This window comes from Podarcis filfolensis, assembly GCF_964270895.1.
Source record: "Podarcis filfolensis genome assembly, chromosome: 2".
In the NCBI taxonomy this organism is placed as follows: Eukaryota; Metazoa; Chordata; class Lepidosauria; order Squamata; family Lacertidae; genus Podarcis; species Podarcis filfolensis.
In genome coordinates this window covers 105,444,071-105,455,362 of record NC_139605.1, presented here as the reverse complement: position 1 = coordinate 105,455,362, position 11,292 = coordinate 105,444,071, and the positions used below count along the sequence as shown (strand labels likewise).

General features: G+C 48.7%; 1 protein-coding gene across 1 annotated transcript; it reads left to right on the top strand.

The window, feature by feature from the left end:
• The first annotated feature begins 7,423 nt into the window (after positions 1-7,423).
• NOG (noggin) lies at positions 7,424-10,396 on the top strand. Its single transcript, XM_083599962.1, has one exon. The coding sequence runs from the start codon at positions 9,009-9,011 to the stop codon at positions 9,681-9,683; it is 675 nt and encodes a 224-aa protein (XP_083456088.1). The 5' UTR covers positions 7,424-9,008; the 3' UTR covers positions 9,684-10,396.
• The last annotated feature ends 896 nt before the right edge of the window (positions 10,397-11,292 follow it).

Genomic DNA, 11,292 nt, shown 5'->3' with positions numbered 1-11,292 from the left:
GGGCGCACTCTTCAGCGCGCCCGAGGCTTCGAAATGCAGGCAGCTCTGCACAACCCTCCGGAGCCCAGCGCGGCTTGGCGGCGTGCTCCGGAGGGTCGCGCAGAGCTGCGCGGACCCCGGGAGGGCAGGCAGCTCTGCGTGACCTTCCGGAGGCCGGCGCGGCTTGGCACCGGGCTCTGGAGGGTCGCGCAGAGCTGCGTGGAGCCCAGGAGTGCAGGCAGCTCTGCACGACCCTCCGGAGCCCGGCGCGGCTTGGCGCCGGGCTCCGAAGGGTTGCGCAGAGCTTCCTGAAGCCAGTATTCGCCCCATAGGACGCACACACATTTCCCCCTCATTTTTGGAGGGGGAAAAGTGCGTCCTCTAGGGCGAAAAATACGGTATTAATGTCTACTTTGCCCTTCTGCGGATCCCTTGAGCTATGATAGGAGTGTCAACTATGCAACAAATCTTAAGGTAGACAACCATCTTTGATTCTCTGAAACTTACCAGCTAGTCTCCCAGAGAGTGAATATAAGGGAAACTCCTGTTGAATTCCCTCCCTGCCAAACATACAATGGCAGAATGATCTTTTGACATTTGTGTGTGTATTATGAAGACCACATCAGGCAAAGAATGGCTAATCATGGGGAGATTGGTTTTCACCCCAAAGCAAATCCAGATTAAATTGTTCAGAGGTGGCTGGTAGGGGATACATATAAAGTGGCAAGATATTGTTTTTAGCATCACTTTCTGGGGGGGGGGGAGTGTTGTTATTTTCTAAGGTAAAAGCAAACACTGAAAAAAATAAATCATACAAAGCGCCACAGCAAGTAACATAGAATCATGGAGTTGAAAGGGACCCTGAGGATCATCTAGTCTGACCCCCTGCGATGCAGGAATATGCAGCTGTCCCATACGGGGAGCAAACCTGCCACCTTGGCGTTATCAGCACCATGCTCTAACCAGCTGGGCTATTGCCAAGTAAAGGAGAAAGCACAGCTTTGTATAGAGCCAAGTGTGTCATCTTGTAATGGAGACTCAGCTACATTAGTAAAGAAACAACGATTTGAATGTGCTATAAACATGCAACACCAGATGGCGCCAGAGAGCAGGAATTTTTAATACGTTATTTTAAATAGGTTTTTTCCCCTTATGTGTAGATCCACCCAGGGATAACAGGGTAACGTTATAAAATAAAGGGGAGAGGAAATCAGCATCATTGCCACCCCATTGTGTCCTTCCGACGTTTTATGTGTGATGAAGGGTGGCAGTTGCAAGGACTGAGATTTGCACAATCATTTAAATAATAAAAGGATATCAAACCATGTAAAAGCATTATTTTTATCACTCTCCTTGCCTGGCACACCTGACGCATGGGTTTTTAAAGGAATGCAGTATGCTATCCTATGTTATACCTTACTTATACCAACTATGGGGAATCTGTGTTACTTGAGATGTTGCTGGGCTCCCACTCTCATCAGCACCAGCCAGCACAGTCAGTGGTCATTGATGATGGGAGTTGTAGTCTAACAACGGCATACCCTCCAACATTTATCTGATGAAAATAGGGGTGTCCTATTCAATAATAAATGATAATCATCATCATCATCTTATTATTTATACCCCACCCATCTGACTGGCTTGCTCCAGCCACTTTGGGCAACTTCCAATATATATAAAAACATAATAAAACATTAAACATTAAAAAAAACTTTCCTATAAGGGGCTGCCTTCATATGTGTTCTAAAGGTTACTTACCTCCTTGGCTTGGGGGTTGCATAACTCCACATTGTCCAATATTTCCCGATGAAAATAGGAATGTCGTAAGGAAAAGCAGGACATTCCAGGATCAAATCAGAAACTGGGGTGGATTATTTAAACCTGGTACTGTCTCTGGAAAATAGGGACACTTGGAGGATCTGCAAAACTTGAAGTACAGGCTCCCTACCCTTGATTTATACTTTCATTTTTTCCTGAGCATTTTTTAAAAAACCAGTTTAGATTTGTTAATTGTATTATTTTCTCTTTATTAAAAACAAAGAGGGTGATTTTGGAAGGGTTGAATAATATTTTATTGATGGCTGAGCCAATAATTTTTCACTGAGATCCTATTTAGCATACCGTTGCTTTCTGTCACTTCTAGAATCTAGAACTTGGGCAATGAAATGAAAGGAGACAGAGAGCTCATTTAAAACATTTTTCTCCTTGTAGCTTCCCCAACCACCTCGAAGCAATTTTCAACTCCAAAGGGAAGTGAGTGGAAATATTAACCAGGCATACTTAATAACTCTAGCAGTTGAAATAATATCTGATATACTTGAACGAGCATACCTAGATACTTAGGTTTATTGATATGAGTGAGTGTGCATGCAATGGAGGTCCTTGACTCAAAACATGATTCACCCGTATCAGTTGCAACTTGCATACTTGTAAATAATTCGTTACAAGCGGAACTGGCTGATTTTTAAAGAGAGACCTGGATAAAGTTCCCATAGTTCACAGAGCCACAGAAATATTAACCAAGAGGTAGCTGCTATGATCATGCTGACCGATTCTTTTGATATAACCCAGGACTCTGAATTTTCACCTAGAACTCCTTGGATCAAACCCAGAACATCTGGATGAGTCAGAGTCCCTTTTAAAAAAAGGAGAAACACATCTGTTCTTAATTTTGATTAAAGACTGGAGAACTCATCATGGCCGTAGGTAGGTGGGTTAATTCTTGAAAATATAATTACAATGCAAGTAAGGGGACGAGAGAGAGGAAGAGAGAATAGAGAGAGATCACAGGGAATATTACAAAACTAGCACTCTTTTTTCCAAAATAGAAACATGCTCATGGATTCAGCGGCTCCTAAATCAAGAGACTGGTGTAGAGTACTCTAGTAAAACACTTAAGGCCCTGATATACCTCTACGGAGAGCACTATTAACTTCAGTGATTTTCAGAGCCAAGAAGAGGGCGCTGAAAGGATAACCTATCAAGCAAGGTCCTATTTAAGCAAAGTACTTAATTAAGTACTGATTTACTTCAAGAGATGCTTGAAATTAATCACGCATGCAGTCTTCATTGAAGGCGGTGGTGGGTCTGCTATTAAACTTTAATGGAAGTCTAGTACTGAGCCACACACATTCTGCTGGCTAAATTAAATGTGCCTACTGAATGCAAAGTGCATCCACATTCTCGGATATTTCCTAGCGAAATGTTTGTAAATGTGGAAATAGTCACTTTATCAAATTTGAACCTGAAACGCAGACATGTTCTCCCTTACCAGGAAAGTACCGTATTTTTCGCTCCATAAGACGCACCTGACCATAAGACGCACCTAGTTTTTAGAGGAGGAAAACAAGAAAAAAAAAATATTCTGAACGAAGCAGTGGATGTATGATTTTTGTGGTTCGTGCTGTGACCACAGACATGTGATCTGATGGTAAATTTGGGGTGACCCGATGCAAAAATCCTGAGGATCCATGTGGATCCGTGCTTTGTAACCACATTTTTGCACCATTGCGGCCCCAGGAAACAGTGGATGCGTGATATTTTGGGTGCAGGCTGTAGCCATGGACATGCTATGTGATCTGATGGTGAATTTGGGGTGGATTTGGGGTGACCTAATGTAAAAATCCTGAGGCTCCATGGGCTTTTACCTCCCCCCTCCCAGTCAGCCTCTGCTAGCCTCCCTTATCTCTCTTCTGATCCCACTGATCAGCTGTTTCCTTTCAACACACCCTTCCCTCTTGTTTGCCTTAGTGTAGTATCTTTTCCTTAGCTGGAGCAGTTTTTTGCTCCTCCTTTTCTTCTAATTTCTCTCCTTATTGCTTTAGTCTTCCTGTTTCCCCCCTTTGCAAGTTTTCTGTCTTTACCTTCCCCCGCCCAGGCAGCCTCCTTTATCTCTAGCGTCCCTTATCTCGCTCCCCGATCGCAAACGATCAGCGGCTTTGTTTCAACACCCACTTCCCTCTTTCAAAAAAAAAAAAAAAGAAAAAAGCATGACCTGCTTTTTGCCCCTGGGCAATTCGGCTCCAGGGACCACACATTCGCTCCATAAGATGCACAGACATTTCCCCTTACTTTTTAGGAAGAAAAAAGTGTGTCTTGTGGAGCGAAAAATACAGTATGTTCTGGACAGAGAATGTAGCAGAGTCGGTAGGTGGGGAGGGGGTGTTCAGAAGGCATCTTTCAGGGCAAGAGGAGGGCACCCCTGATTGGTTCTTCTGTTTCCGTTCTGGTGGTTTTAGATATGCACAGATACCTGGTATCCTCGTCTGATAAGAACATAAGAACAGCTGTTGGATCAGGCCAATGGCCCATCTAGTCCAGCATCCTGTTCTCACAGTTGCCTGTGATAAAATTGTATCTACGGTGAACCAATATTTCCTGCACTGACCTGGCATAATGAATTGATCTTGCCCCATACCAGAACAGGAAGCCTCTTGCATTGCCGACTTTGGAGACAGAAGTTTGGAAGAGAGATCCTTATTCTCTTGGAGCAGAGTTAAGCACAATAGTGATTACTCCAAACACATTAAAACTTGGTTAAATTTACATCTGCCCTTGTTCACCTTTAAACAAATGTTCCCCATGAAAATACTTAGGCTAGAATAAATCACAGACACCTAGTTTTGCAAATAAGCGAATGTTTTACTCAGAGTTTCAGAAATTATAGCAAACAAGTCTCCATCCATTGACATTAAAAATAAAGAAAAAAGGGGTTCCAAGTGACTTAAAAAGAAAAGAATTTGGTTTCCTTACTAAAAGAATCATGCAATATTTGGTTTAGCAGAGATGCAGTCTGTAAAAATCTCCTTTTAAAAAGATTTTCCATTCAGTTGGTTTTTCTTGCAGCTGAGAGGCAAGATGCATGACTTCATTCTTCGAGGAAGGCAGCAAAGAAGAGAGAAAAGGGAGAAGCAATGGTTGCTAGGAGCCTCCTAAGTCACACCCAGTGACAACCTGAGCTCAGGGCTCAGGTTAACCCTTTCAGGCACGCAAGCATGAGTCAGTAACTGTATATTATAACAGCAGAAACCTCCAGAACCTGCCACTGCCCATTAAGTCTGAAGTTGCAAGAGGTCTTCAGAATTCAAAGCAGTTTCGAGTACAGGGCTTGAGAGTTCACAGGAGGATATCCAACTGATGACAATGGAATTTCCTGGCCTTTTATGGAACAGAACTAGATGACTTAACCCATTCATAGTCCCATGTGCCTTTTCTGAATATGTCACATGCTTTGCCCCTAGAATGTATGAGTATTATTCACAGTTAACTGTCCCATTAGCTAGAAGAGATGGAGAACTTTCAGTCCTCCAGATGTTGTTATCGACTCCAGCTCCCATCAGCCCCAGGCACTGTGGCCAACAGCTAGGCATGTTGGGAGTTGTAGTCCAACAACATGCAGAGGGCTACAAGTTCGCCATCCCTGGTGTAACGGGACCAGGGGCATTGCTAGGTATGTATACTCAGGATACAGGCCCATGACACAGAATTATTATAGAGTGCCTCTGGGAAGTTTAAAATAGTGGGATAGTTTATGGAGCACCCAGCCACCCTGTGTGCAAAGTTGTTTCTAAAGAATTATGCTTAAAAATGGAGGAGAGGAGCAGGAGATATGGGGCCTGGGACAACCGATCTAGGATTCAGCTCATCTGGACAACCCCTAAAAACATCCCTGGAAGCAACATAGCCTCCCGTGTCCTGTTCTGGCAAGAGCAAGGTCTTCAAGATGCTGCTGGTTTCCTACAGAGCAGGGTTTCCTCCCAAATATTATTGCCCAGCTGACCTGGAAAGCAGATATCATGGTTCAAACTCTCCTACCCTCTTAAGAAGGGACGCGGGTGGCACTGTGGGTTAAACCACAGAGCCTAGGACTTGCTGATCAGAAGGTCGGCGGTTCGAATCCCCACAACAGGGTGAGCTCCCGTTGCTCGGTCCCTGCTCCTGCCAACCTAGAAGTCAAAGTGCAAGTAGATAAATAGGTACCACTCCTGCAGGAAGGTAAACGGCATTTCCTTGCGCTGCTCTGGTTCGCCAGAAGCATCTTAGTCATGCTGGCCACATGACCCGGAAGCTGTACACAGGCTCCCTCAGCCAATAAATCGAGATGAGCGCCGCAACCCCAGAGTCGGTCACGACTGGACCTAATGGTCACGGGTCCCTTTACCCTTTACCTTACTCTCTTAAGAATAAGGCAGAACAGGTTTTAATGGCAGAGGTGAAGACGTCTCTCTCCCACGCACATATATTTGCATTTATCCAAAGAGGTAAGGAAACTGTGTCAGGTGTTAAGCTGTTTTATCTACACAGTAATATCTTCCCTAAACAGGGCTGCCTTCAGATGTCTTCTAAAAGTCTGGTAGCTGTTCCTTCTCTTTGCCATCTGGTGGGAGGGCGGGTACCAGAAGGCCCTCTGCCTGGTTCCCTGTAACTTGGCTTCTCGCAGTGAGGGAACCGCCAGAAGGCCCTCGGCGCTGGACCTCAGTGTCCGGGCAGAACAATGGGGGTGGAGACGCTCCTTCAGGTATACTGGGCCGAGGTTGTTTAGGGCTTTAAAGGTCAGCACCAACACTTTGAATTGTGCTCGGAAACGTACTGGGATCCAATGTAGATCTTTCAAGACTGGTGTTATGTGGTCTCAGCAGCCGCTCCCAGTCACCAGTCTAGCTGCCGCATTTGAAGGGAGCAGGAGACTGCAAAGTTGATGGAAACTGCCATTCAAATGGCATGTGTGAGTCAAGTCTCTGATTGATTATGTGGATTATTACCTGCCCCCCCCCAATATTTTATTCAAGTTGGCACCCCTGGGTGGGTAATTTTGCGTGCCCCAGCACGGCAGTGACGAGAGGAAAGATTGTTGTTGTTGTTGTTTAGTCGTTTAGTCGTGTCCGACTCTTCGTGACCCCATGGACCAGAGCACGCCAGGCACCTCTGTCCTCCACTGCCTCCCGCAGTTTGGTCAAACTCATGCTGGTAGCTTCGAGAACACTGTCCAACCATCTCATCCTCTGTCGTCCCCTTGTCCTTGTGCCCTCCATCTTTCCCAACATCAGGGTCTTTTCCAGGGAGTCTTCTCTTCTCATGAGCTGGCCAAAGCATTGGAGCCTCAGCTTCAGGATCTGTCAGATCTGTCAGAGGAAGATCAGGATCTGTCAGAGGAAGGATAGGACTTGCCAAAGGCTCCCTTCCCCTGCCAACAGGAGTGAAAGCTTGGCCCCACGACTGTGGGTGCCCACGGCTTTGGGTGTCATGCAGCGTGCATGGTCCTGCCACCAAAATTTGTATGGGTGTCTGGGTCCCTTCATGGGAAATTCTGTGGGCGCTCTCAGGCACCCAGGACCCCGAGGAGCCAGCACCTATGCCCACCAACACACATACATTGCATTGCCTAAATTTGGACATAGCTTTTGGAAAAGGAGGAAGCCAGCAAAGCACTGGAAAGAACCGCCTATGGAAATTCAGAGTTCTTTGAAGCCTTGGAAGTAAGATGCCTGCGATGTGTTGCTGCCGGGGGTGGGATTCTCTATTTCTTGGATATCATCGCTGCCCTTTGAAGAAAATAAGAAGACAGAAAACGAGGAGGTGCAAGCCTGATGGGAGAGCTTCGCCCAGACCTCCCGACAGTGTTTGTGTAACAACCGCGCTTCTCTTGCACGCCTGGACTATTTCAAGAAGTTACCTGAGGGAGAAGGGACGGCAGCCGCTGGGTCCTGAAGTTAATCCCAGCAGAGGGCGCTCTCTCCTCCAGCTTGGATTAGCATTAGGCAGCAATTTCACGCTCGGAGAGAGGAGGCGTCTGCAGAGAACTTCTCGGGCTGGACGCCAACAAACGCGCTTAGGAATTACATCACGGGCTCGCGTTTGTGTGTGTGTGTGTAGTAGCGGCGCAAATAAATGCAGCCGCCGCGACCAGGTACTGGGGCAATAAGTGGGGGAAGGCAAGGGGAGGGGAAAGAGCTTGGAGGCGGAGGAAGGAAAGTGAAAGGAGCCAGTGAGAGCGCGCCGAGGCGCACATGGAGAGGCTAGGTGCCTTGCAAGGTTGCAGAGCTCTCCTGCCGCTGGCACGGAACTCCAGCTCGGCGAGCTTGGTCTGAAAGCTGCCTGCCACCCACCCACAGCAGAGCCAGGCGGAGGGGCAGAAGAAGGAGCAGCAGCAGCAGCAGCGAGCGAGGAAGTTGCCCAACCTCGTGGATTGCAGCGGTGCGCTTGCTTGCCTTGCAGGCTGCAGGAAGGCGAAAGACGCGCGCGCGCTGCAGAGCATCCTCTCCCAGCCACGCTTCGGCAGCGGCACGTTTGCAGCGGAGCGCAGAGAGACAGAGAGACGCTCGGCGCCTTGGCCTCGCTTTGGTGGACGGCTCGGCGTGGTCCGGCCAGAGGTTTGCAACAGGAGCTGCTCCCGGCAGGACTTTGGCTTTCGTGGAGGGATCGCCGCCGCCCCCTCCTCTCCACCTCTGTCCTCTGCTTCTTCTTCTTTTTATAAAGGAGAGAGGTGCCGGAAAAGAGCGAGTCGGTGGTTTCCATAGTGATGGAGGAGCACGGGCAGGAAATTTAAAGGCGCTGGATCCTCGCGAAGCAGACAAGCTGGTGCCAACGTGCGTGGCGGCGGCTGCTGTTGCGGCGGCGGCTGCTTTTGCAGGCTTTTGCAAAGAGAAACGCGAGCCGGAGGGGAAGTTTGCAGAAGAAGCTTTTGCTGAGTGACACCGCGCAACCAACTCGGGAGCCAGAGGAACAATTGCGCCCAGCCGGACGAGGCGTCAGGTCTCCGGAACGCGACGGTTTGCTTTGGCTTGGTGGCGTGTGCTTTTCTTATTTATTTTATTCCCCCCACCCTTTTTGCATATACTCACCCGAGGCGTTTGCACGCGCCGAATTGCTCCGCGGGACTGAGCGTGGCGCATCCCCTACTTATTTCCCACGACGGCTTGCTCGGATCCTCGCGCCGTCCCTTGCGCGCTTCTCCCGATGCCTTTTTTGCTGGGCCTGGCCGCCCGGTGAGCCTCCCTCGTTCCCTTCCGTCCCCCGTCCCCCCGTCGAGGATGGATCATTCCCAGTGGCTCGTGACTATTTACGCCTTGGTAGTTCTCCTGGGGCTCCGTCTGGAGAGAGGCGCTTGCCAGCACTACCTGCACATCCGCCCTGCGCCCAGCGACAACTTGCCCCTGGTGGATCTAATCGAGCACCCGGACCCTATCTTCGACCCCAAGGAGAAGGACCTCAACGACACGCTCCTGCGCAACCTCCTGGGCACCCACTTCGACGCCAACTTCATGGCGGTCTCCCTGGCCGACGATCGCCTGGGAGGGGACGACCTGGCCGAGCTGGACCTACTGCTGAGGCAGAGGCCGTCGGGGGCCATGCCCAGCGAGATCAAGAGCCTGGAGTTTTACGACGGGGGCCTACAGGCCAGCAAGAAGCACCGGCTGAGCAAGAAGCTTCGCCGGAAGCTGCAGCTGTGGCTGTGGTCGCAGACCTTCTGCCCGGTCCTCTACACGTGGAACGACCTGGGCAGCCGCTTCTGGCCCCGCTACGTCAAAGTGGGCAGCTGCTTCAGCAAAAGGTCATGCTCCGTCCCCGAAGGGATGGTCTGCAAGCCGGCCAAGTCGGTGCATCTGACCATCTTGAGGTGGAGGTGCCAGCGCCGGGGCGGGCAGCGCTGCACGTGGATCCCCATTCAGTACCCCATCATCGCCGAGTGCAAATGTTCCTGCTAGTGGACGTGGGGGGACCGGGAAGGGAGCTGCCTGAGCGGTGCACTTAATTCCCATCCTCACCCTTTTAAAAAAACAAAAAAACTGCAAAGATCGTGCCCGCCACCCACCCCCTCTCAAATCTCTTGATCTGTTTCTCTACCCCCACAAAAAAACAAAACTAAAACCGGACTGCGGTAGTGGACTTTGGAAAAGCTCCAAAACTACGGACAGCTCTTCGGCTTCCCGGTTCAAAACGTTGCACTGCACTGCAAAGTGTAGGGGAATGTAACTTTGTTATGTCTGCGAGCGTGTGTCTGTGTGTGAAAGAGAGAGTCGTGCAGAGGTGACAGAAAGTGCGCGCGTGTGGCTATATAAATAGAGGCACCCTCCCCGTTTGAAATCTCCTGTTAAAAAAGGTCAGTGTTACAGCGTGGAGTAAACACCCTCGTCTACTGTATTGTTAAAGAGTCTCCTCATTGATCGCCGCTTTAAGGTATTTTGGCTCCCTCTCCCTCCTTTTAATTTATATTCCAGAGAAAAATATTAGGGGAATTTAAGAACCTAAACAAACAAACAGGCCCCCATCTGCCCCGCCCCCTAAAAAAAACAACTTCGCTTTTTTGTGAAGGTTTTTTTTTAAAAAAAAGAAACGTGAACTTTTGGTAAGAAAAGAAACATATATATATATAAAAGATATTTTCCATTCTTCGGAAAATGTATGCGTGCGTTGCGTGTGGATTTTTTTTATGGACTTCAAGATATTATTATTATTATTGTTATTGTTGTTATAATAAAAAGCTTAGGACACGGTGTTACTGTATATAGTGAACTTTTTTTTTGCTGTTGGAATGTCTTTAACCCTCTGTAAATGGAAGAGAGTCTGCTATTTATTCTTTATATTCGTTCCCTTGTAGTCAAAAAAGTTCAGTTCAGAATTAAAATCAACCACTAAAACACGGAGCCCTGTGGATTCTCTTCGGTGTTGGGCTGGGAGGCTAAGGTCAGAGGTGTTGGGTTGTGTTAAAGGGAGCTTGCTGTACCTTATTAATACACTTAATTTGCATCCCGCCTTTCCTTCAAGGAGCTCCAGGCGGCATCCATGGTTCCCCCCTCCCCATTCCATCCCCCCAACAACCCTGCGAGGTAAAGGGACCCCTGAACATTAGGTCCAGTCGTGACCAACTCTGGGGTTGCGGCGCTCATCTCGCTTTACTGGCCGAGGGAGTAGGCGTACAGCTTCTGGGTCATGTGGCCAGCATGACTAAGCCACTTCTGGCGAACCAGAGCAGCGCATGGAAACGCCGTTTACCTTCCCGCTGGAGCGGTACCTATTTATCTACTTGCACTTTGACGTGCTTTCGAACTGCTAGGTTGGCAGGAGCAGGGACCGAGCAACGGGAGCTCACCCTGTTGCGGGGATTCGAACCACCGACCGCCGACCTTCTGATCGGCAAGTCCTAGGCTCTGTGGTTTAACCCACAGCGCCACCCGCGCCCCTGCGAGGTAGGTCAGACCAAAAGAAGACGGCTGGCCTGAAGGCTGCCCAAGGTGCTTCATGGATGAGCATGAATTTGAACCTGAGCTCCCAGGCTCTAACCACTGTGCATCATTGCCTCTCTTTGACTACTTT